Source organism: Myotis myotis, unplaced genomic scaffold (genome assembly GCF_014108235.1).
Source record: "Myotis myotis isolate mMyoMyo1 unplaced genomic scaffold, mMyoMyo1.p scaffold_m19_p_3, whole genome shotgun sequence".
NCBI classification, from domain to species: Eukaryota; Metazoa; Chordata; class Mammalia; order Chiroptera; family Vespertilionidae; genus Myotis; species Myotis myotis.
Genome location: NW_023416335.1, coordinates 60,343,075 through 60,370,612, shown reverse-complemented (window position 1 = coordinate 60,370,612; position 27,538 = coordinate 60,343,075). Strand labels below are relative to the sequence as shown.

At 38.9% G+C, this 27,538-nt stretch overlaps 1 protein-coding gene and 1 pseudogene across 5 annotated transcripts in view; one reads left to right on the top strand and one right to left on the bottom strand.

The window, feature by feature from the left end:
* The window catches only part of PIBF1 (progesterone immunomodulatory binding factor 1), a 235,728-nt gene that overhangs the window by 53,812 nt on the left and 154,378 nt on the right, over nucleotides 1-27,538 (top strand). For all 5 annotated transcript variants that reach the window (XR_004966411.1, XM_036301811.1, XM_036301812.1 and 2 more), the window contains exon 10: nucleotides 10,159-10,257. Coding sequence is in view for 4 of the 5 variants with exons in the window: in XM_036301811.1 (XP_036157704.1) it covers nucleotides 10,159-10,257 (99 nt within the window). In the remaining variant the exon portion in view is untranslated. The remainder of the gene's footprint in view (nucleotides 1-10,158; nucleotides 10,258-27,538) is intronic.
* LOC118649648 lies at nucleotides 15,798-17,239 on the bottom strand (annotated as a pseudogene).

Sequence of the window (27,538 nt, the reverse complement as noted above, 5' to 3'; positions counted from 1 at the left end):
CTTTTATTGTTAACTGTATTATTTTATAAGTGATTACCACGTATGTTTATTCCTTAATTAATTATATTTTATTATTTCAAGATTTATAGGGTGTTCCAGATATGAAGCAAGTTGAGTGCAGGTTATGTAAGAACTTGAAATTAACTGTATTGTATAGTTCATAGAGAGTAGTGGGGGGGCTGGTAAAGTAGGAAAGGGTCAGATTTTAATATATTTTTATTTTTATTGATTTCAGAGAGGAAGAGAGAGATACATGCATCACTGATGAGAGAGAATCATTGATTGACTGCCTCCTGCACACCCCACATTGGGGATTGAGCCTACAACCTGGGCATGTGCCCTGACTGGGAATTGAACTGTGACCTCTTGGTTCATAGGTTGAAGCTCAACCACTGAGTCACGCTGGCTGGGCAAGAATTTGATTTTTAAAAGGCCCTATTGTCAGTTGGGGATTTGGGGAGGTGTTATAGATATTTTTTTAATTGTGGTTTTAATGTGGGGTAGATTATAGATGAAAAGGGAATGAGGCAAGGTTAGAAGACAATTGGATAGATTAAGTGAAGATGAGAAATAGAAAAGAGAAGAGCTGAATTTAAAGAAAAGGTAGTAGAATTGGGAAGACCTAGAGATTGACAGGAAGTATACATCAGGAACAACTCCAGCTTCTCTAATTAACTAATCTCTGAGACATGGATGATCAGGCATGGCCATTAACTCAAGGCTACAGACAAGATTTAGAAAGGAAGATAACAATTTCTGATCTTTTACATTTTTGGCAGCTATGACCAAGTCCAAAAGTACTTGTCTAACATTACATAGTTTATTACTGGAAATTTTTCTCCACTATGCCCTAGACATTACTCCCCTAAGTCCTCAGAGTACCAGCAGCCTTCCCTGTTTTTCCCAGGTAGAACTCTTACAAATATCATTTTCTTTTTATACAATAAGAAATCTTGGGAAGCATTGCCCTAATTATTATTCTCTAAATGAATACCTTTACATTTTTTTAGATTTTCATATTTAGATAGCATATTAGCAATAACTACTATTTAGTACCCAATGAATACCTATTGTGCATCGTGTTGTACTCAGTATTTAACATACATGTAGAAAGGATTAAATGGGACACTTTATGAGGTTGTAGGTATTAGCATCCCCATTTTATAAATGAGGAAACTGAAAAATTGTGATTTGCCTATGATTACAGACTTTTTACTTGGCTAAACTATATACATCTCATTCTACAATGCAATGCAGTCTCCCATTTTACTAGTCAAGGCTATGAAAACTGACAAAAAATTTCTTATCAAAACTAATTAATTTTGTTGGTAATTATTTAGAATTCCTGAGAAAGGTCTCTTAAGAGAGTTTGCAAACTATCCTTTTCACTTGAGGGCTGAGTGTGGATCATCAGAACTTTATAAAAGTATTTATAAAATTTTGAAAATTAGTGAAAAGGCCTTTATTTTTGTATAAAATAGTATAATTTTTTGATAGGACTTAGCTCTCTGACCATGCTCTTCTAAGGCCCAGACTCTCTACTTGTAACTAGAGCCGTCCCCTCTCTCCTGCTCAAGGACACAACTCCAGCAGTCCTCTCCTTTGTCTTCTATATGAGCAGTTTTCCCCTTTCTACCTTATAATTTCAACTTTGTACAAACATGTTATTTCTTCATCGTTAAAAAGCCTTTTTTTATTTCCACTTTCAACTCCGGTTACTGCCCCATTTCTTTGCTCCTCTTTGTAGCCAAATTCCTGCAAAAAGTTTTATGTATTCACTCTTTACTACTACTCCCCATTTTTAAAATTTTCTATCAAGCTTTTGCCCCACTGCCACTCCCATACCTCTCCAACAAAGCTGTTCTTATAAGCACCCAGAGACCTTCATGTTGCCAAAAAATCTAATGGTCAGGTTCTCAGTTCTCATCTTACTTGACCTATCAGCAATATTTAATACAGTTGATCGCTTTCTACTCCTGAAAACACATATCTCCTTGGCATCTTTTGCAGCCCCTTTATCTTACTTCCACGTGTGTATCTAATAAGTATCTTACATTTAATATGTCCAGACGCGATGGACTTCTGTTCATCCAGCCCTGCTCTGCCATTCGTCTGGTCAGGTCACTTATAACCTCTCTAGTGTACGTCATCTTAAAAACAACAGCATCGGATATGGAAATGAGCAGTTTCATATTTCATTCAGGAAGAAAAATCTGAAGGTAGAAGTGACTAATTAAATGTTTTTCCTATAAATAATCTCATATAAGCAGCCTGTTTCAATTCTTTTTTGTTCCAACTGGAAAAACCTCATATTTATTACCCAAAAATATTTTACCTGTACTTGAAGACAGAAGGAGAAGAATGGGTTATTTAGTTGTGCCAGCTGAGTTCTTCTGACAACCATATTTTTTTCACTATTATTCTTGGTAAATTTCAAATTCTGAGGCATTTGTGATTATTTATTCAAGCTAAGACATACTCTTTCTTGGCATTGCCAAACTCTGATTTGTTCCTGTTAGAATTTCAGTGGTTCCTAAAGTTTTTTTCAGTCTTCTAACACTTTTCTTACCATTTTTCCACTGTAAATTTAGATTTGGCATATTGGCACCTTGAAATTTATTCTCTAGTAGGAAAGAAAATGCATTCCATCCTGTACAGAAGTCTGGTGTATGTGTCATACTGAGGTTTCAGGCTCTGGTTTTAACATACTTCTGGATAAACTTAGATGTATGAAGTCATCTCTGCATAAATATACTAGATTACATATGAAACACATAGATTTTATTGCAATATTAAAATCCTCTTTTAGAGAAATAATTATAACATGCTTGTTTGAATGTTATAATTTGAGTGACGCTATCTCTCAGTTGTTTATCCAAGAAAGTTCTGGTTTATGCCTGTTTCTTTGGCATTATTATTAAGAGCACCCTCTTTTACTCTAAAAAATGCCTCAAATTGAAAAGTAAATTATTTGGACACTAGTTACAATACTAGCATATTCGCCTTCTTTTTGCATTTTACATAAGATTGATAAGTTTTCGTTTCCCTTTTCTGTCATCTCTCCTCACAGTCCACCTCCCACACACAAATATAGGATGGGTGGGAGAGATAAGTATGTGTATGGCAGGTGGAGTTTTTAGGAAACAACGTGAAAGAATCATGAAAAACAGTTTTAGAATTAAATGGTATCTTTCTAAAAGCATTTTTAAGGCTGAAATATTTGAATTTTTGTATTTTAAAACATTTGATATAATGTTAACCAGTTGACCAACTCCCAACATCTTTCTTCATTATTATAATTATACTTAATTATATATGTATATATACATTTGATTACATACATAGATTATATATATTGATTATATAATTACTTTGATTACATATAATATATATGTTTAGTTTGGACCTTTCAAACTTTAGCTTCTATAGCTCATTCATGACACAGATAGTTTCTATCAATTTTTCAACTTTGTCTTTTGAAAAACATTTGAATTCTTGATATTCTTTAACTGTATTTTGTTATATTTCTAATTCATTTTACATTTAAAAATAGATAATTTATTAGTTATATAGCAGTTATGGTTTTATCTATGGCCAGAATACAGTCCATCATTTAACATCTATCTGTGCTATGAGATGATCATAGCATATAAATCTCATAATGACAGAATTTCCCAAGGAGAAAACTTCTGTGAAACAAAGGAAATGTTAGTATGATGAAGAGCATAACTCTAGAACCAGACAGTTTGGGTTCACATTTGGGTTCCATAGCTTCTGTGTGGACCAGAGGCAAATACGTACTTAACTGCTCTGTATTTCAGTCTTTTCCTTTGTAAAATGGAGGTAATGACACAACCTACACTTTGTGGGGTTGTTGTGAAGTTTAAATTATAACATTATCATAACATATAATATACACTGAGTGGCCAGATTATTATGACCACCCCATCAGTACTTCATCAACACTTCCAAAAAACTGAATATTGAAAAATTCCTAAGCAAATACTCTCAAGGTTTTATTATTATTATTATTTGCATAACTAATTCACTTCATTGTACTGATGGGGTGATCATAATAATCTGGCCGATCATAATAATCTAGCCACTCAGTGTATTATTACAAAGAGTTATTATATGTAAAGTACCTAGAATAGCTCCTAGAACATGGTAAGCACTGTATGTTTATTATTACTACTAGAGACCTGGTGCATGAAATTCGTGCATGGGGGGAGGGTTTCCCTTAGCCCAGCCTGCACCCTCTCCAATCTGGGACCCCTCGAGGGATGTCGGACTGCCCGTTTAGGCCTGATCCCACCAGGACATCCCTCTCACAATCCAGGACTCCTGGCTCCCAACCGTTCACCTGCCTGATTGCCCCTAACCATTCTGCCTGCCAGCCAGATCACCCCCTAACTGCCCTCCCTGCTGGCCTGGTCACCCCTAACTGCCCTCCCCTGCAGGCCTGGTTGTCCCCAACTGCCCTCCCTTGCAGGCCTGGTCTCCCCCAACTGCCCTCCCCTGCAGGCCTGGTCCCTCCCAACTTCCCTCCCCTTCCAGCCGTCTTGTGGCAGCCATCTTGTGTGTTGGAGTGATGGTCAATTTGCATATTACCTCTTAATTATATAGGATTATTGTCAGTAGAAAAGTAGTTCAGCTTACCTCTCAGGCATGATTTGAAACATTAAAGTCAATTGATAATATTAATGGAAGTAACTCAGTATCAGAGGTGGGGAACCTTTTTTCTACCAAGGGCCATTTGTTTATTTATAACATCATTCTAGGATCATACAAAATTATCAACTTAAAAATTAGCCTGTTTTCCCAGTTGTTGTGGTTCAGTGTTTGAACATCAACATATGAACCAGGAGGTCTCGGTTTGATTCCCAGTCAGGGCACATGCCCGAGTTGTGGCTCGATCTCCAGTGGGGGTTCTGCAGGAGGCAGCCAATCCATGAGACAGATTCTCATCATTGATCTTTCTATCTCTCTGCCTACCCCTTCCTCTCGGAAATCAATAATAATATATATTAAAAAAATTAGCCTGCTATGTTTGGCCAGACATTTAATTAACTCACCCCTAATGCTTTGGCAGGGCCAGACCAAATGATTTCATGGGCCTTGTACAGCCTGAGCTCTATATGTTAAAAGGAATTATGTCACTTCTTATTGGTATATGCAGGTTGTGGGCAGGGCTATTGAAGGCGCAGAGCCTGATTAGTAGGAGAATGGGTTTACACAGAGATCTTACCTGCAATCATTTAAGGGGGACTTAGTGGTAGAAGCTTCAGCTTTTAGCACTTTCTTTCATTTCAGTTTTCTTTTTTTGAATTGCCTTTACTTATTTGTCCTTCTATTTCCAATTTACATGTCTTCCCTTAATTCACTTACCTCTCTTCCTCCAATGAAAAATAATAATCTCCTCCTCTTTTTTGGCCATAGGATGTTATTTATACCTTTATATAGCACAAATTCTAGGTGGCTGGTTGGTACAGATTGTGGTATGGCGAGGGCTCTAGGACCCTCTGTATCTCCTCTCGTAAGCCCTACTGTTAGTTTAGTCTGGGTTTTATTTCATTCCCTGTGGCTTGCTTTTATTTTTAATGCCCATTATTACAGGAAAGGTAATATAGCTAGGGACTGAAGCTTCTGTACCTACCAGCTAAGCATTCATGAGTAATCAGTACTGTAAATGTGATCTGCTTGGAATTTTGCTACTGAAATAACTTATAGAATAATGAGACTATTTGAAAAATGAAAATTACAATCAATTTATGATGATTTACTGACTAAAATGTATAGATCATCTAGGAATGAAAAATATATAAATGTCTAATACACTTTGAGAATTTTATTCTGTCTATAAAAAGTACATTTTCATGTTTCAGTTAGATAATAGAATATGTTTGAAGGTCATTGCAATCCAGATGATATCAACAAATGACATGCCATTTTATGATCACTACTTTAAATACTTACCTTCTTTTTAATGAGAGTTATCTGTACTCCAGTTTCTTTTAAATTATTTTCTTTCTGGCTCATAAACTGTTTGTTTGATGAATCTCTATTGTTTGACATGTTTTAAATTTTAAATTCATTGAATGTTTTGCACCATGCAAAAGATGACATTGAGTACTGGCACAGCACATATGACCACTATGAATTTCTAACCATTATTAGATAGATTTATTCAAATTGTGTGGGTTTTCATGACTCCCTACTGACATTCTCTATGAATAATAAAAACCAAATTTTAATATCCGGCCAGTTCTTTGTGGGAGATAGGGTGATATGATGTAAAAAAAATACTCACTTGAGAACCAAGATGGCGGCATAAGGTACAGACCTGTGCGTGCTCCCTCCCACAACATTGAAACTACCAACTATAAGACAAACAGCTATCATTCAGAACCATGGGAAAGCAGGCCCAGTGGAGGCTCTACAACTGGAAGGAAAGAAAGAAGAGCATTGAGACTGAGTAGGATGTACAGTGGTGCCAAGAACAGAAGTACAGAGTCGCACGCCAGGCAGGCTGCAACTGGGTGCATGTTTTTTTTTCAATCGGAAGGGGCTACAAACTCTCGAATCCACTGAGCTTGTTTGGGGTGGGATTCTGAGGTCCTAGACCCCTATGGGGAGAGGCGGGACGGCCTAGCAGCAGGTCGGAGAGCGAGAGTGGCTTTCTCGTGGAACTGCTCGCCGGCACGGGGGGACGCGGAGACACGGAGTCGCGGAGAGGCGAGGAGTCGCGGGGACACCATTACTCTTTGCCCTGGTGATTCCCGGAGACCCCACCCTACTCAATTTACATCCCCACCCAAACTGTACCAGAGGCACAAAAGGAACCACATGGGCTTTTACAGCATAACCCAACAAACTGCAGATTTTCAACTCGCATCCATAAGGGACACATCAAGAAGCGTTTTTGTTTTTTGTTTTTCAATTGGAAGGGGTTACAAACTGTCGAATTCACTGAGCTTGTTTGGGGCGGGATTCTGAGGTCCCAGACCCCTATGGGGAGAGGCGGGACGGCCTTGCAGCTGGTCGGAGAGTGAGGATGGCTTTCTCGCGGAGCTGTTCGCTGGCACTCGGAGAAGTGGAGTCGCTGAGAGGTGAGGAGTCGCGGAGACACCATTGATCTTTGCTCTGCCCTGGTGATTCCCGGACCCCACCCTACTCAATTAACATCCCCGCCCAAGCTGTGCCAGTGGCACAAAAGGAACCACCTGTGCTTTTGCAGCCTAACCCAACAAACTGTAGATTTCAACTCCTCGCATACATAAGGGACACACTCAAGAAGCAGAATCAGGTTCGGAGGAAGCCAGAGCCGGACCCGACTGGGCCGGTGACATGGAACCGCTGTACCAGCAAACGCACAAGCAGGTCCACCAGATCCAGTCTCACATGGGATGCTGGGAGACAGCAGACAAGCAGTCTGTGTGCACTTAGTAGAAAACAAAATCCAAGCAAGCATACCAGATCTTCAGCCACCAAGAACGCCTGGAGATTTTGTCCAGCAAGGAGCCGCCCAACAAAAGACAGAATGCCAAACTTCGTGTGGACCAGTTAAAGTATGATATCCAGCACCTGCAGACTGCTCTCAGAAACTTCCAGCATCAGCAATACACAAGGGAGCAGCAGGAGAGACAGCGAGAGGAGCTTCTGACTCACACCTTCACCCCCAACGTGGGATACGGCGCCCCCTGCGAGGCTGCAACGGCCCCTGCGAGGCTGAGACGGCCCCTGTGAGGCTGCAACGGCCCCTGTGAGGCTGAGACAGCCCCTGAGAGGCTGTGACGGCCCCTGTGAGGTTGCGACGGCCCCTGTGAGGCTGAGACGGCCCCTGCGAGGCTGCGCTGGCCCCTGGGAAGCTTAGAAAAATACCACATGATCTCACTCATTTATGGATAATAAAGACCATTATAAACTGATGAACAAAAATAGATACAGAGGCAAAGCAGCATTGAACAGACTGTCAAACTACAGTGGGAAGCCTGGGGAGGGTTGGGGAGGGGGGGAGGTAAGAGATCAACCGAAGGACTTGTATGCATGCATATAAGAATAACCAATGGACACAAGACACTGGGGGGTAGGGGAGGCTGGAGGAATATCAAGGGTGGGGAAAAAAGGAGACATATGTAATACTCTTTGTAATACTTTAAGAAATAAAACAAAATTAAATTAAAAAAAAATACTCACTTTATGGCAAGACATTGCCAGGCTCAAATCTTGGTTTTAACACTTGGACTGTGTGATGGGGCTAGGTGCTTTAACTCTCTAAATTTCAGGTTACTCAGCTATAAAATAGGTTAGAAAACACAATATAAGGGATTTTTAAGGATTAAGTGAACAAAATCATTTATGTTACACTCTATCTTTATTTCAGGATTTTTGAAAAAAATTGACTCTGAAAGAAGCTTACTGTTGGTATTTTTATTTTTGATCCAAAATTCTGTAATAAAAAATAAAAACAAGTTTGGATGTTTAAAGGCTCATGTCTGACTGTATCATCTCCTAATTACTCACTGTTGTAACCTTCTACTTTTGTTTTTTGCATTTTTTAAAATATATTTTATTGATTTTTTTACAGAGAGGAAGGGAGAGGGATAGGGAGTTAGAAACATCGATGAGAGAGAAACATCAATCAGCTGCCTCCTGCAAACCCCTTCCTGGGGATGTGCCCGTAACCAAGGTACATGCCCTTGACCGGAATTGAACCTGGGACCGTTCAGTCAGCAGGCTAATGCTCTATCAACTGAGCCAAACCGGTTAGGGTGTAACCTTCTACTTTTGGACATTTCCCTTAATTATCACTAAATGTATCTTTCTGTCAACTTCAATATCAATTACAGTACTATCATCAATACTGCCAGTGGATGTTTTAGTGTATGTGCTTCTGAAGCGAGCACACCAGTGGATGTTTTATCTAATATTCTGGCACAGCGGTTTTCAACTTTTTCCATCTCATGGTACACATAAACTAATTACTGAAATTCTGTGGCATCCAAAAAAATACCTTTTTTGCCAATCTGACAAAAAAAAAAAAATAGGTATAATTTTGATTCATTCATACCAGACAGCTATTGTTGTGTTGGCTGTTTCCTTTTTAAAAATATATATGTTTTTATTGATTTCAGAGAGGAAGGGAGAGGGAGAGAGAAATAGAAGCATCAATGATGAGAATCATTGATCGGCTGCCTCATGCATGCCCCCCACGCAACCTGGGCATGTGCCTTAACCAGCAATCGGACCATGACCTCCTGGTTCATAGGTTGATCCTCAATCAGTGAGCCACACCAGCAGGGTGACTGTTGTCATTTTTTATTTGACAATCTAAGGGAAAAGAGGGCAGTGCCCCTGACTGTACAGTCAGGTATTACATGTTTAAAAATTCTTGTAGCACACTGGTTGAAAATTGATGCTCTGACCTCAGACATCCTTGAGCCCTACATGAATATTGACCTTCATCTCAGCTTCTTTTCATTTAGCTACTCCAGTGGTCACAGCTAAAATTCTGTCACTGGAAGTACTATTCTATCTCCAAATCACCATCCTCCAACAACAATCTCTAGTCTTCCATCTTGCTTGTACTACTTTCACTTTCATCTGTTTGTCACCTCATCAGTATTTCATATCCTTTGTCCCTTCTGCTTTCGCCTAATCTATCAGCTCCCCTATGTTCCATGAGATCCCAAGGTCTATCATCACTTCAGTTGTTCTCTTGCTCATATCCCAAACTTCATTTCCATTTTGATTCTGTGACCTCTATATTATGTCTTTTACTTAAAATATTTTATAGAATATTTATTAACATCTCAAAACCTCAGTTGTCTAATGTAAGTAATTATACCTGCCTCATTACATTATGGTATTAAACAAGTTACTGTCTACTCTACCTTCAACCCATGTGGAGAAAAGTTGTGAAGAAAGATAACATGACATTTAGAGATAGACCATGTTTGCATCTACACTGCTGCTGCCAGACCAGGAAATAAATAAACCAGACCAGGAAAATTTTAGATAATATACAATTTCGTTTGCCATCCTTTAGGGGCTCCTTAAGATTGTCAGATTGTCCAGCTCCACAGAAGCTCATTTATGAATCTTTAAAAGATGGATACTTATGTATTTAGAATAACTGAATGTATGTTTAAATTTTAGAAATCTCCGAGAAGCAAGGGATAATGCTTTGGCTGAAAAGGACCGAGCAGTGATGGCTGAAAAGGATGCTTTAGAAAAACATAATCAGCTCCTAGACAGGTAAGCATCCTGAAAATAGAAATATTAAAACTCTTCAATTTTGTTCTTGCTATTTTTCTCTTAGAAAGTACATTTTTAATAAAGTATGATTTTCATTTCAATTGAAATATAATATACATGTAAACATTATTTTTGTAATGTATAACTTTTTCATACATTAAAACAAGACACAGAGTGATTCAGTCACCGTACAGAGTTTCCTAATACCTTTTTGTCCATCTCAATCACTATTCCTCAAGAAACAAACACTGATTTCTATCTTCCTGGACTAAATGGAATCCGGCAGTATGTACTTTTTTGTGTCTAGCCTTTCACTCAGCCTTTTATGTTTCATCCATTGGTTTTGTTATCAGTAGTTCATTCCTTATTATTGCTGAGTATGAATATACCACAGTTTGTGTATTCACTCACCTGTTGGACATTTATGTTATTTCAAGTTTGGAGCTATCATGAATAAAGCTGCTATGAACATTTTTTATACACTTCTTTTTGTGGATATATGTTTTTATTTCTCTTGGATAAATACCTAGAAGTGGACTTGCTAGTGATAGAGTAGATAATGTTTTACTGTAAGAGAAGCTGCCAAAGTTAACTCCAAAGTAGCTGTATCATTGTACACCCCCCAATTCATTTTTTAAAAATCTTTTTTTAAATTGTTTATTTTATTTTGTAAATATTTTTATTCATTTCAGAGAGGAAGAGAGAGGGAGAGCGAGATAGAAACATCAGTGATGAGAGAGAATCATTGATTGGCTGCCTCCTACACGCCCCCTGTTGTGGATCGAGTCCACCACCCAGGAACATGCCCTGACCAGAATCAAACCGTGACCTCCTGGTTCATAGGTAGATGCTTAACCACTGAGCCACGCCAGCTGGGCATTTTTTTTTTAATCTTTATGTTCTGATTCATGTGTAGGAGGGAGGAGAAGAGCGAATCTTTCATTTATCACCTGTGAAGGATATTTAGTAGCCTTGCTCAGTGGTCGGCAAACTCATTAGTCAACAGAGCCAAATATCAGCAGTACAACGATTGAAATTTCTTTTGAGAGCCAAATTTTTTAAACTTAAACTATATAGGTAGGTACATTGTCATTAACTTCATTAGGGTACTCCTAAGGTGGCCTTTGATAAAAACGTCCTCAATCTGGGGGGTCGACCTCAGCAAACGTACCCCCACTTCTTCTAACGCCACTTCTTCAAAATAGACTCGCCCAGGCCAAAAACCGACTTCTGCGCATGGGCCACGAAGTTTGAATCGCACTGTACGTGTGCGCCCACATGTGGTATTTTGTGGAAGAGCCACACTCAAGGGGCCAAAGAGCCGCATGTGGCCTAGCTAAAAAGAAAATCACTAATGAATGTTAGGTAATCACTGAACACAGAATTGTCAATGGTTTGACTATATGTAAACAGTGCTTAACCTTTTCATAAAACTTTTTATTTGGAAATAACTTCAGACAGAAAGTTGCTAAGATAGTATAGGGTGGGAATGGCCGGGGGTGGGGGGGCCAATCAGGGAAAAAGGAGACACATGTAATACTTTAAACAATAAAAAAAAAAGATAGTACAAAAAGTTTCCATTATCCTTCACATACCGATAAACTTTGAAAATAAGCTGAATGGATCTTTTAATTATTAAATGTACACTTGCAGTTTTATTTGTGGTTTAGCAATACATCAAACTAAAAATTGGGGGCAAGTCTTCATATAATTAACCTACCTTTAATTCTTTAGAATGTCAAAATCTTTTACAATGACTCAAATTGTTATACTTGTGAATACACGTCAGCTTTATAAACTTGACCCATAGAGGAATTTTAATAAACATAAGGTTGAACAAATCTTTCCTATAATGTGAAAGTATGTCTAATTCCAAAAATCTTAATATAAAACAAATTTATAAATCAACTGTTTTTGTTATAGTGCTATTACAACCTATCTTTAAACTATGTTTTATTATGTATAATCCTTCTATTTATAAATCATTTTGATATCTACTAAAGATTTACTTGGCTTTTTTGTTTTGTTTTTTTGTTGTTGTTGTTTTTTTTTTAAAATATATTTTATTGATTTTTTACAGAGAGGAAAGGAGAGGGATAGAGAGTTAGAAACATCGATGACAGAGAAACATCAATCAGCTGCCTCCTGCACACCCCCTACTGGGGATGTGCCTGCAACAAAGGAATCGAACCTGGGACCTTTCAGTCCGCAGGCCGACACTCTATCCACTGAGCCAAACCAGTTAGGGCTTTGTTGTTTTTTAACGTGATAAATTTAGTAATGGCTCTAGAATAATATTTATGAACTAACTGAAAGAAAGTGTAAGATTTTAGCTAGTAAACCAAGCAGGATTTCATAACTTGCTAGTTTGGGTATGTTTTTATGAATTTGGAGAGGAGAGAATAGTAAATCAATCCTCAGAATGAGCTACTTTATATTTATATCAAACTCTGTATCTTCTAAACTCTTGATATCTAAAATTCTTCTTGTCCTACTTATCCAAAGACAGGTATTTATCCTAAAGGCCATGGTATATTTTAATATCTAAAAATATCTTCTGAATTACAATAATTCAATTATTTAATGTTCATAAAGCACATAGAACCATGTCTTGCACCTAAGTAGTACTATAGAAATATATTTTTTAATATTTTTATTGATTTCAGGGATAAAGGGAGAGGGAGAGAGAGATAGAAACATCAGTGATGAGAGAGAATCATTGATTGGCTGCCTTCCGCATTCCCCACACTCAGTATCCAGCCTGCATCCCAGGCATGTGCCCCAACCAAGAATCAAACTGTGACCTCCTGGTTCATAGGTCGACTCTCAACCACTGAGCCATACTAGCCGGGCTAGAAATCTTTGCTAATATTATAGAAATGTCAACTATTATTTTTATTAAATTTTACTAACTGAATTTTTACTATTCAAAAGTTGATATATTTCCAAATCATATTCTACTAGAATCCTATATAATAAAGGGCTAATATGCAAATGACCAAACAGCAAAACAACTGGTCTCTATGACTCACACTGACCACCAGGGGGCAGACACTCAATGCAGGAGCTGCCCCCTAGTGGTCAGTGCACTCCCCCAAGGGAGCACCGCTCAGCTAGAAGCCAGGCTCATAGCTGGCTAGCGCAGCGGCAGTGGCAGGAGCCTCTCCTACCTCCACAGCAGTACTAAGGGTGTCCGACTGCCGGCTTAGGCCCGCTCTCCATGGGAACTGGGCCTCAGCCATCAGTCAGACATCTACTGAGGACTCCCGGACTGTGAGAGGACGTAGGCCTGGCTGAGGGACACCCTCACAAGTGCACGAATTTCGTGCACCAGGCCTCTAGTATTGAATAAAGTGGCACAGCTCATTTTTAAATTGACAGAATAAAAGGAACTTTATTCTTTTTTAAATATATTTTTATTGATTTCAGAGAGGAACAGAGGGAGAGAGAGACAGAAACATCAATGATGAGAGAGAATCATTGACCGGCTGCCTCCTACACACCCTCTACTGGGGATCAAGCTCACAAACCAAGCATGTGCCCTGACTGGGAATTGAACCCAGGACCTCTTGGTCCATGGGACTGCTCTCAATCCACTGAGCCACACTAGTTGGGCAGGAACTTTATTCTGAATTGCTTGAAGTTATAGTAAAAACCTTGCTTATTCAGAGCCTGATTTTCAACCAGCCTTAAATACTTATGATAGGTTTAAGTCAAGACAAATAGGAGAAAAAGAAAGTGTTTCTAGACACACTAGAGATAACCTATGAGCAGCAAATAGCATCCATGCTCACACCTGTAAAGGACATTATAGGACCAAACATTTATTGAGCGACTGAATGAGAGTAATATCTGGAAATCTAAAACTCAGAGTAAATGTGGGCTTTAACAAAATCCTTAAAACAGCTAAAAGTACTTTCCTATTTTTTTTAGCTATAATATCAACAGTCTTCTACTTTAAGTCTATAATATTGCTAGATGATTTCAAAAAAGTAAGATGCTAGATGTCTCCACAATTTAATTCTTCCTTAATTAATCTATAAATTCAATAAAATTCATGTCAAAAATTTCAAATTTTACTGAAACTTGAGAACTGACTAAAATTCTTTTTCAGAATTGCTATGGCTATTCTTGTGCATATAGTACCTTCACTCTTCCATGAGTTTTTATAGTTATACTAGGGGCCCAATGCACGAAATTCATGCACGGGGGTGGGGGTCCCCTCAGCCTGGCCTGGGCCCTCTCACAATCCGGACCCCTCATTCCTAACCGCCAACCTGCTCGCTCCTTACCACCTGCCTGTTCATTCCTTACTGTCCACCTGCTCGCTCCTTACCATCCGCCTGCTCGCTCCTAACCGCTTGGCTCGCCACTCCATAGCGCTGCTGCGGAGGCAGGAGAGGCTCCCACCACTGCTGCTACGCTCACCAGCTGTGAGTCCTGCTTCTGGCTGAGCGGTGTTCCCGCTGTGGGAGCGCCCTGACCACCAGGGGGCAGCTCCTTCATTGAGCATCTGCCCCCTGGTGGTCAGTATGGGTCACAGTGACTGGTGGTTCTGGTCGTTCCTGTCTTCCCACTATAATGGTCGCTGGGCTTTTATATAAAGAAATTTTTCACATTATGCCTACCATCCATCCAAAGTTCATTTTGGAGAATGGTGTACATAGAGAATGGTATACTTTATAATGAAAATGTCAGTTTTTTTTAACTTAAACTATACAATTAATGGGATCCATATGAATATACCAGCAAGATTTATTTTCTTTTTTTAAGTTTGCACTATAATTTCCTGTTGTGTTGGGTGGTACAGCACAGGCCTTTTTGGAAGAGGGGATGAGTTAGGGATGCATTTGGATTAAATGGTTTGTAGTCATTTCTGTTTTATTGCTAAATTATTGCTAGCCTTTTCTGAGTACCAGTGGCTTCCATGAATGCTCTTATTATCTACTGTGCCTGTTCACCATGTGTGGTGAGAGATAAGAATGTGTTGCAGGTGCCCATTACTGGAACCAAGCATTGTTGACCAAGCATTTTGTGTGTGTATGTGTGTGTGTGTGTGTGTGTGTGTGTGTGTGTGTGTGTAGGTAATATGAAATTTATTAGATATAGGATACAAAATAAAATCCATTTAGAGCTCCCTTTCTTCCTACAGACTTTCCCACCCAAACCTTCCTAAAATCATTTCACGCCACAAAATGGCTAACAAAGAATTAAAAGGTGTAAAGCTTCCAAAAGGGACAGGTGCTCAGCTTGAGGGTGCTGACTGGGTTAGATGAGCCAATTTTTGGAGGAGGCCACTGTTTTTTCTCTGTTACAACAGCAGGTCAATACTACAGCCTTCGGGACCTGAGGCTTATGTCAAGGACACCCTGAGCATGTGATTGGCTGGAGCTACTGGTTGAGAGAGAGATCACTTGCTCCCTCTATGCATCCTTCAGTTGCTTCACTGCCAAATCCTGCTATTGCTCTGCTAGTGCCTGAGAGAACCAATGTGTGGTGACTTCGAAGCAGAGGGGCTTCTCTAAAATGAAGCAATGGAACTAGCCAGGCTCCTTACACATGTAGGACTTGCCAGGAGGCAGTATCAGCTCTTTGTCCAGGAAGCAGCAATAAAGGAGCAGCTCTTTCTCAAATGTGCTTGTCCAGGTACTCTCAGGTTGATCCAGACTTAGATGCCAGAGCCACAATTGAGAAAAGGGATCTTCAACACAATCAACCTGTTAATGTTGTACCTGGGAGCTGAGAGTGATTAGTGGGCAGGTACACTTTGTCAGTCCATTCTCTGTCATGGAGCAGCCAACATAGCTTGTGCTGGGTGATGCCAGAAATGCTGTGGAGAAAGCCAAAAGCACTCACAGCAGAGGCCACCTCCGTGTTGCGAGTGTACAGAGCACCAAAATGGAAGCCAGAGATCCCAAAATCCTTATCAGTGTCCCAGATCACATGTGTCCTATTGGGGTCAGGCCAACTTCCATGCTCAGAACACTGGAGAATGTGATGGACTCATCAAACTCAGACAGCATGTAAATCTCATCTATAATCACGTGTAGGTTGTACCTCTTGGCAAATTCCAGGTATTCCTTCAGTGAGTCCCTGGAGTAGATGTCTCCCTTGATGAGCACCAGCCCTATGACTTTTCTCCCCTGAAGCCTAGCCTCAAGCATGGCTTTCTCCACCTTGTCCAGTCAGTTGGAACAGATGGGTGTTCACCTCAGTGATCTCATTGACCAGGTGGTTGTGAATCAGCTCAACTTTCACATAAAGGCCGGAAGTATAGGCGAAACCAGCATAGAAGGGGATGGGGTCGGAAAGGCCTCAGCTGTATCACACAGAACCAAGGTCAATGCAGAAAAGACAGAGCAGCAGCCACTTAGAACAGTCATATTTTCTGCATCAAGCTGGGCAGGTATTTTGCTGTAGTAGGTCAGGAACTGGGCCACTTCTTCCTGCAGGCATGCTTGTCCTCTCTGGTTAAAATATTGCAAAAGGGCATTTCCATGCAGTTCCCGGCGCTTTCAGTCATCAGGTCAATGCAGAGCCTGTTCTCACTGATACCAAGATTAATGAAGCCCGAGATGCTCTTGTCCTTGTGGTATTTGTGTCCTTGGTAGGTCATGTAGTCCTGGAAGCTGGAGTGGTATCAGGCAGAGATGTCAATCCCATGATTGCACAGGTCATGATTGATGAATGCAGCTTCCGAATCACTCAGTTGATGACTTAGTGGTCAGGCTGCCTTCATTGGGCCTGCTGCGCACTCCAGCGTCACCCCTAGAATCCGGTGGAGCTCCAGACTTTGTGGCCCCAGACTGTAAGAGGTTCACCACGGCACATTAAGTGGATGAGGATGGCTTTCTGCTCCCTGGTGGTCTGCCTGCAGCTGCTTCCCCGGCTCCAGGTCCTGCTGCAGGCACCTGGTCTCCAGCTGCATGGTGTAGTCCTCTGTGGTCTGCTGCAAGCACAGCGTCAGCTCCATCAGCTGCATGTGGGCACTCTGGTTTCTGAGGCCCTGGCCCCTCACCTGGCCACAGGGCCTGTGGAAGATGTCTGATTGGGGACTCAAGAGTCTGGGTCTTTGTTTTGACCTCACTAGGCTGGCCTGAAAGCAGGGGGATAAAGTGAGAATGTTATGAAAAATGACCTCTTGAGACTAACATGTAGATCATATTGGGCTGTAAAGCTTCTCTGAGTGCCTATAGCTTTTTCCCTGGTGATAAAAGGGTAGGACTGCCACAATCAGGCCTGTATCTCCTGTGAGATGGACTGTGCTCCTAAAGCTTCTGTCTGGATTAGGTTTGGCCTTTTTTTTTTAATCCTCACCTGAGGAGTGAGGATATTTTTTCCATTGATTTTTTTAGAGAAAGTGGACGAGAAAGGGGTGGGGGAGAGAGAGAAATATCTATGTGAGAGAAACACATCAGTTTGTTGCTTCCCACTCACGTCCTAAACCTATGCCAGTGATTGAAACTGCAACTGAGGTATGAGCCCTTGACCTGGAATCGAACCCGTGACCCTTCGGAACAAGGGCCAACACTCTAACAACCACTGAGAGGTTTGTGTGTATTGGCTAATGTATATATAAACACTTATTGCTTGTGGAGCGAAAAATTGGGTGGCTGGGGACAGATGTTGGATATAGATTTTTTTTATAATATGTTCTTTTGTCTTATTTAAATATTGAAACTTATGATACTTCCAGCTTTTCTTTCAGCATTGTTTTCAGGGTTAGATATAATAAAATATTATAAGTACAAGACTAAACAAGAGGGGAATATATGGGCACAATTCAAGGTTGAGTAAATGGATTAGTAACTCTTTAAGGGTTTGACCCAGATGATTTGGGACAATCATTAATAATCAAAAGGTAGGTTTATAATGGCCATCAGTAATACTCTATAGTGTTATATTACTACATTTTAGTGCATTTAGAAAGGTATATTTCCAAATTTTTGTCAGTGATTTGACTAAAAATGATAACACCTTATATTACAAATGTGATGTAAAATAAAACAGAGAAGAATAAAGAAATTGATTTGTGGAATGAGGATCCAAATAGATCTTTTCAGGCAGAATTAATAGCTGAATGAAATTTAATGAATAAATATAAGATCATACACTTGGTTCCACAAAACCTGCATTATTAACATAATGGAGTTGAAATGGAATTGAAATTCTATATTACAAAAGGCTAATATGCAAATTGTCCCCTTGACCAGGAGTTCGACCAGGGGGCAGGGCCTGCCGGCCAACTGCCCACGGCTCCTCCCTCTGGTTGGCCCACCCAATCGGTGGCCTATCGGGGCTCTCCGGCCAGACCCCACCCCTTCACGGATTCATGCACCGGGTCTCTAGTGTGAAAATAAATGCTTAGAATTTAAATGTGAAAAGAACTTGGAAAATTTCAATATGGAGATATTATCCTACAGTAATAGAAGTTATATCTAGAATGTGGTTGTTAATTCCCTTATCTATAGAATTATGCTGGGATCTGGGCACCCAAGCTTTAAACCCAAGGACTTAAAAGGAAAATGACCTAAACTGTGGAAAGATTCCAAAATATTCTAACAGTGCTAGATTGTAACTGTCAACAAATATTTGGAGAACTGTTCTTGTTCTATATGAATGTACTGTTTTTCTCATTTGGCAAGACTTTGAAGTAGTAGAACTGGGATCGCTGAGTAAACATTACAAGACAGAGTAAAGATAAACTTTCTCTTTTTTTTTGTTTTTTTTTTGTTTGTTTTTACTTTCTTTTTTTTATTTTTTTATTTATTTATTGCTTAAAGTATTACAAAGGGTATTACATATGTGTCCATTTTATCCCCCCGCCCTAGACAGTCCCCTAGCCTCCCCTATCCCCCAGTGTCTTATGTCCATTGGTTATGCTTATATGCATGCATAAAGTCCTTTAGTTGATCTCTTACCCCCCTTACCTCCTGCCCCCCAACCCTCCCCGGCCTTCCCGCTGCAGTTTGACAATCTTTTTGAGGCAGCTCTGCCTCTGTATCTATTATTGTTCAAAAGTTTATAATGGTCACTATTATCCATGAATGAGTGAGATCATGTGGTATTTTTCCTTCATTGACTGGCTTATTTCACTTAGCATAATGCTCTCCAGTTCCATCCATGACATTGCAAATGGTAAGAGTTCCTTCCTTTTTAGAGCAGCATAGTATTCCATCATGTAGATGTACCACAGTTTTCTAATCCATTCATCTACTGTTGGGCACTTAGGCTGTTTCCAGATCTTAGCTATGGTGAATTGTGCTGCTATGAGTATAGGGGTGCATATATCCTTTCTGATTGGTGTTTCTGGTTTCTTGGGATATATTCCTAGAAGTGGGATCACAGGGTCAAATGGGAGTTCCATTTTCAGTTTTTTGAGGAAACTCCATACTGTCTTCCATAGTGGCTGCACCAGTCTGCATTCCCACCAGCAGTGCACGAGTGTTCCTTTTTCTCCACATCCTCTCCAGCACTTGTTTGTTGATTTGTTGATAGCCATTCTGACAGGTGTGAGATGGTACCTCATTGTTGTTTTGATTTGCATCTCTCGGATGATTAGTGACTTTGAGCTTGTTTTCATATGTCTCTTGGCTTTCTGAATGTCCTCTTTTGAAAGGTGTCTATTTAGGTCCTTTGCCCATTTTTTGATTGGATTTTTTATCTTCCTTTTGTTAAGTTGTATGAGTTCCCTATAAATTTTGGAGATTAGGCCCTTATCAGATATGACATTGGTAAATATGTTCTCCCATGCAGTTGGCTTTCTTGTTGTTTTGTTGCTGGTTTCTTTTGCTCTGCAGAAGCTTTTTATTTTGATGTAGTCCCATTTGTTCATTTTTTCTTTAGTTTCAAGTGCCCTAGGAGCTGTATCGGTGAAGAAATTGCTTTGGCATATGTCTGAGATTTTGTTGCCTTTGGATTCTTCTAGAATTTTTATGGTTTCCCGTCGTACATTTAAGTCCTTTATCCATTTTGAGTTTATTTTTGTGTATGGTGTAAGTTGGTGGTCTAGTTTCATTTTCTTGCATATATCTGTCCAATTTTCCCAACACCATTTATTGAAGAGACTATCTTGGCTCCATTGTATGTTCTTGCCTCCTTTGTCAAATATTAATTGAGCATATTGGTTCGGGCCGATTTCTGGGCTCTCTATTCTATTCCATTGATCTATATGCCTATTTTTGTGCCAGTACCAGGCAGTTTTGAGAACAGTGGCTTTGTAATGCAACTTGATATCTGGTATTGAGATCCCACCTACTTTGTTCTTTCTCAGGATTGCTGCAGCTATTCGGGGTCTTTTTTTACTCCAGATAAATTTTTGGAGAGTTCGTTCTAGATCTCTGAAGTATGCCATTGGTATTTTAATGGGAAGTGCGTTAAATTTATAGATTGCTTTGGGTAGTATGGACATTTTAATGATGTTGATTCTACCAATCCATGAACACGGTATGTTCTTCCATCTGTTTATGTCTTCCTCTATATCTTTTTTCAACATCCTGTAGTTTTCTGAGTAGAGGTCTTTTACCTCTTTAGTTAAGTTTATTCCTAGGTAGCTTAATTTTTTTGGTGCGATGGTAAACGGGGTTGTTTTATAATCTCTCTTTCTGAAAGTTCACTATTGGTGTATAGAAATGCCTCAGATTTCTTGGGGTTAATTTTGTATCCTGTTACATTGCCAAATTCATGTATTAAGTCTAGTAGCTTTTTGATGGAGTCTCTAGGGTTTTGTATGTATAATATCATGTCGTCTGCAAATAAGGACAGTTTTACTTCCTCTTTTCCAATTTGGATGCCTTTTATTTCTTCTTCTTGCCGAATTGCAATGGCTAACACTTCCAGTACTATGTTGAACAGGAGTGGTGAGAGGAGGCATCCTTGTCTTGTTCCTGTTCTTCGGGGAAATGGTGTTAGTTTTTGTCCATTGAGTATGATGTTGGCTGTGGGCATGTCATATATGGCTTTTATTATGTTGAGGTATGATCCTTCTACTCCCACCTTGCTGAGAGTTTTTATCAAAAATGGGTGTTGAATTTTGTCAAATGCTTTTTCTGCATCAATTGATATGACCATGTGGTTTTTTTCTTTCAATTTGTTTATGTGATATATCACGTTTATTGATTTGCGGATATTGTACCATCCTTGCATCCCTGGGATAAATCCTACTTGGTCATGGTGTATGATCTTTCTGATGTACTGCTGGATCCGATTTGCTAAGATTTTGTTGAGGATTTTGGCATCTATGTTCATGAGGGATATTGGCCTGTAATTCTCTTTCATTGTGTTGTCTTTACCTGGGTTTAGTATTAGGGTGATGCTGGCTTCATAGACTGAGCTTGGAAGTGTTCCTTCTTCTTGAATTTTTTGTAGTAGTCTGAGGAGGATAGGTTTTAGTTCTTCCTTGAATGTTTGGTAAAACTCCCCTGTGAAGCCGTCTGGTCCTGGGCTTTTTTTTGCTGGAAGCTTTTTGATGACTGCTTCAATTTCTTCCATAGTTATTGGTCTGTTGAGATTTTTAGATTCTTCCTGATTGAGTTTTGGAATGTTGTATTTTTCTAGGAATTTGTCCATTTCCTCCAGGTTGTCTAGTTTGTTGGAGTAGAGCTGTCCATAGTATTTTTTAACAATCATTTGTATTTCTGTGGGGTCTGTTGTTATTTTGCCTCTATCGTTTCTGATTTTGTTTATTAGGGTCCTCTCTCTTTGCTTCTTGGTGAGTCTGGCTAGAGGTTTGTCAATCTTGTTTATCCTTTCAAAGAACCAGCTCTTGGTTTCATTGATTTTCTGTATTGTTTTTTTGGTCTCTATGTCATTTATTTCTGCTCTAATCTTTATTATCTCCTTCCTTCTGCTCACTCTGGGGTTTTCTTGTTGCTCTCTTTCTAATTCTTTGAGTTGTAGAGTTAGATGATTTACTACCATTTTTTCTTGTTTTTTGAGATAGGCCTGTAGAGCTATAAACTTCCCTCTCAGGACTGCTTTCATTGTGTCCCATAGGTTTTGGATTGTTGTGTTTTCATTGTCATTAGTTTCCAGGATGTTTTGAATTTCTTCTTTGATTTCATTGGTAATCCAATCAATATTTAATAGTATGCTATTCAACTTCCAGGTGTTTGAGTATTTTGGGTTGTTTTTATTGTAGTTTATTTCTAATATTATACCATCGTGGTCTGCGAAGACGCTTTTTATGATTTCGATCTTCTTGAATTTGGGGATACTTTGCTTGTGACCCAATATATGGTCTATTTTTGAATATGTCTTATGAACATTTGAGTAGAATGTATATTCCGTGGCATTGGGGTGAAGTGTTCTGAAGATGTCTATTAAGTCCATCTGATCTAGTGAGTCATTTAGGATTGCTGTATCTTTGCTGATTGTTTGTCTAGAGGACTTATCCAGTGCTGTCAGTGGTGTATTAAAGTCCCCTACTATGATTGTATTGTTGTCGATCTCTCCTTTGATATCTTCCAGGAGTTTTTTTTATGAATTTGGGTGCTCCTGCATTGGGTGCATATATGTTTACCATGGTTATGTCTTCTTGTTGTATTGATCCCTTTAGTATTATGAAGTGGCCTTCCTTATCTCTTGTTATGGCCTTCACTTTGAGGTCTATTTTGTCCGATATAAGTATTGCTACCCCAGCTTTCTTTTCCTTTCCATTTGCCTGAAAGATATTTTTCCATCCTTTCACTTTCAGTCTGTGTGAGTCGCTTCTAATGAGGTGGGTTTCTTGTAGACAGCAGATGTATGGGTCATGTTTTTTTATCCATTCAGTCACTCGATGTCTTTTGGTTGGAGCATTTAGTCCATTTAAAGTTATTATTGAAAGGTACTTGTTTGTAGCCATTTCTTTTTGTGTGTGGCTGTTTTCTTTCTGAGCTTTTTATTTCTTCTTTTTATACCAGTCCCTTTAGCATTCCTTGCACTGCTGGCTTGGTGGTGATAAACTCCCTTAGCCTTTTTTTGTCTGTGAAGCTTCTTATTTCCCCTTCAAGTTTGAATGATAGCCTTGCTGGATAGAATATTCTTGGATTCAGTCCTTTGCTTTGCATCACTTTGTAAATTTCCGTCCATTCTTTTCTGGCCTGATGTGTTTCTGTTGAGAAATCATTTGACAGTCTAATGGGAGATCCCTTGTATGTAACTTTCCGTCTCTCTCTTGCAGCCTGTAAGATTCTCTCTTTGTCCTGAACATTTGCCATGGTAATTATGATGTGTCTTGGTGTGGGTTTTTTTCGGGTTCACCTTGTTTGGGACTCTCTGGGCTTGTGTGACTTTTTTCTTCCCCACCTCAAGGAAGTTTTCTGATATTATTTCTTCTAATAGGTTTTCTAATCCTTGTTCATCCTTCTGTTGTTCTGGTACCCCTATTATTCGTATGTTGTTTCGTTTCACGTTGTCCCAAAGCTCCCTTAGGCTCTCCTCCTGTCTTTTAATTTTTTTCTCCAATTGCAGTACGTTTTGGGTGTGTTTTGCTTCCTTGTCTTCTAATTCACTAATTCTGTCCTCCGCTTCTCCTAGTCTACTGTTGATACTTTCAATGGAGTTTTTCATTGCAGCTATATCACTCTTCATTTCTTCTTGGGTCTTACTTAAGTTGTTGATTTTTTCATCTGTTTCTTCTAGCTTCTTCCATATGTTATCGATTTTTTCATCTGTTTCTTCTTGCTTCTTGCAGGGGTTGTCGATTTTTTCCTCCATCCGGTTTATGCACTCTAGGACCCTTATTCTGAATTCTTTTTCTGTCATGTTGCATGCCTCTGTATTACTTAGCTGCTTTTCTGGAGAGTCCTCCTTCTCTTTCCTTTGGGGGTTTCTTTGTCTACCCATGTTTGATCTCACTGACATATCTAGACGTTGAGTTGTTCAATGGTTGCTCCCTTGGTGGCAGTGACTCCTTGGTCTGTGGTTGCTCTTCGGGCGGTTGCGGTAGCAGCTGCTCTTCAGTTGGCAGCAGCTCCTCTGGTGGGTGCTGTTCACAGCTGTGGTGGCTCTTCTGGCTGGTGGGGCGAGGTTTCACATACAGCTGCTGTTCCTCAGCAGAGGGTGTGGTGCTCAGGAGGTTGCTGTTGCTTGGATCTGCTGTGTTGATTTAAAGGCACAAAATACAACACAACAAGGCACCACGTACCAGGCACTATACACAAATATATTCACGATATAAATAACCCCAAATAAAGGTGACCACCCGAATTAAGAGAATTAGGGGATAAGGAAGAAGGAAGAGAAAAAGATAAAAGAGAAAAAAGAAAAGAAAAGTAGGGACCAAAAAAAGGAGTGAAAAAATGAAATTGGGAAAAAGGAGGGGGGGAAATAAAAGCGAGAATAGAAAAGAAAAGAAAAAAAAAGAGCGAAAAGAGAGAATGAGGTGGAAGAGGGGAAGAGACTTTTTATATGAGGAGAATACTCCTATAGAACAGCCACTAATCCCAACAAATTCCAGCAACAGCTCCCTGGAGATGAATGCAAACTAGAAACAACCAATAATATAATGATGAAAATAGAATGGAGAACACTAATCCCAAAATAAAATAAAGAGAAAATAAAATGGCACTTTAAAAAATGGTAAAATGGTAGCAGTAATAATACTGGTTAAAAATAAGAAGGTAGTAATTAAAAGGGTAAAATCAGGTGATGGAAAAAGAAGAAAAAAAAAGAAAGAAAGAAAAAAAAGAAGAAAAAAAAAAGAAAAAAAATTGGTTTCTTAGTTAAAAGGTGAAAAAAGAAAAAATTGCAGTAGTGTAGGTCCTTCGGTTCTTCTATTCTTCAGTGTGGCTCGCCTTACACCTGCCAGGTATTCAGGAGAGTGTTGAGTTTCCCTGCGATACACTGTTCCTCTGTGTTGTAAACCACAGTCCTTATTTTAAAGCAGGCCGCATTTGTTTCCCAGACTGCCTTATTTTGTGTTTAGCAAAGAGTCAGTTTGTGGGTCAGCCTCTGGGTGGCAGTGTTCTGGGGTTGGCCTCTGAGGCTATAGGGCCTCTCTGTCCAGTGGAAGTTCACTGCCCAGAGCTGGCCATGTAATAGTTAGTTACCGGTGCTGTGTTGTTGCTGGGATTGAAGATGAACTTCCTAATGGGGCTTTCCAATGGGAATGCCTTGTCATCTAGCATTCTCCATCAGAAGTGTCTGGGCATTAGCTGGCCAAATGTTCAGTAGGAATGTGCTTGTAAGGATTGAAGTGGGTAGCTTGGTGCATCTGAAGTCCCTTTTAATCCTAAAATAATCTGTGACAACAGCTCAAAAGACTTAATACACTAAGGTATCATGTAAAATGAATGGTGAACCCAAGCTATTTTTAGTGTATTATTTTTTAAATCTCTGCAGTTCACTTTTCCTATGTTTTCAAAGTAAAAACTTAGTGCTTAGGACTCTTTGAAAAAGACACTATATTTTTTTAATATCCACTGAAATTATTTTGAGTTTAAATTGCCTAGAAATATTTGAACTCATATATTTTTGGAATATCATCTGTACTTTTGTATATAGTGAAACCCAAGGAAAAATATTTTTATTTTTTAGAGGTTGAGTTTTTAATACTCACATATGTGATTCTGCTTCCTTGGTATCAAAATCAGAATAAACAAATATGTTTGAATCTTTACATGAATTACGATTTCCCTGAATCATGCGTTAAGTAAATACAGCCTCAGACATGCCCATACACAGTTTTCTAATCAGGTGTAATTAGCCTCAACTTTTTCATTGATGTTGTTTTTCTTTATCATATGCCTCATTTAATGATTAAACAACCAGTATTATTTTAAAGAGAAATGTAAGAAAGTAATAGTCAACTTTTATATATGAATGGAAAAGGCTTTTTACTCAAGGACTTTACTTTTTAAATTAAATTTATTGGGGTGACATTGGTTAATAGGATCATATAAGTTTCAAGTGTACATTTCTATGATGCATGATCTGTAATTGCATTGTGTGCCCATCACCCAAAGTCAAATCAAATTATTTTCTATAAAGTATGAACTTTTCTCAGGCATATAAAAAGTCTACATAGGGCCCTAACAGGTTTGTCTCAGTGGATAAAGCATCGGCCTGCAGACTGAAGGGTCCCAGGTTCGAATCCGGCCAAGGGCATGTACCTTGGTTGCGGGCATATCCCCAGTAGGGGGTGTGCAGGAGGCAGCTGATCAATGTTTCTCTCTCATCGATATTTCTAACTCTCTATCCCTCTCCCTTCCTCTCTGTAAAAAAATCAATAAAATATATATTTTTTAAAAGTATATGTAGGTTCAAGTGCAATAATTTATCTAATAATAAGTAACAAATACAGCTTTCATGAATATGAACCTCATGTTCTGTTGCTTTGAGTCTCTGCATGCACTCTGAGGATTCTGTCAAATGGGAAAATTTTAAACTTGATCAGTGTGAATAATAGAATGAGGTGAATACACTGTTACATCTGTGGGAGCCTACATGAGAGGCCTGTATATGAATCTAAAGGATGCTTGCCATCTAGAATAACTTTTAATAGTATTTTTTCAGTTATGATTGTTTTAACTGCTTTCAAATATATATTCCATATTTTGAAATGTATTTAGAATAGTTTTCAGTCTGTAAGTATTTTTAAATAATTATTTTATGTTATGTTTTCAATCCCTACAAATTTTCTGATTATAGTAGGATTTTGTCCTCATTTTTACATGTAGAAGACAAAAGTAAGAAGTCATTTTTTTCATACTCTTACATTGCTTTATCTTTATCTTTCTCAATCTGCTCCTGGCTACTTCAGCTGGCAGGTCAATGTTTGCATCATTTTCAGTGTTATACTACTACATTTACAACATTTAGAAAGGTATATTTCTACATTTCTACAAACTTAATGGAATAAGGAGATTGGGATTTAAAACAAAAGCTACAGTGTTGTACTTAAACTTTATTTTACTTAACTCTGTGATAATTTTTTCATAGCATTCCTAAATTTCATGGTTACAGAATGTAATTTACATCATAATTGTTATTTCAGTGCATAAATTCCTAATTCTCAATCCCAATATTAAGTTACTATTCTGTCATACTTCTTTGTGAAAGAAAGAATATACAATAAATTTATACTTTTTAGATGAAATCTTTTAGTATCTGAATTTTCTGTTTGACAAAATACTCTTATTAATGGGCTACACTAATGAATGTTCACAGTTTATAAAATTATAGTTTCTTGGTTATTTGATTTCTCTTATTCCTTGCAATGTCCTATTTTTCCATAAGTTTACTTTGTTTATATTGAAATAGTCTAACCCCATATTCTAAAATTTTTTCTTGGCTTTTA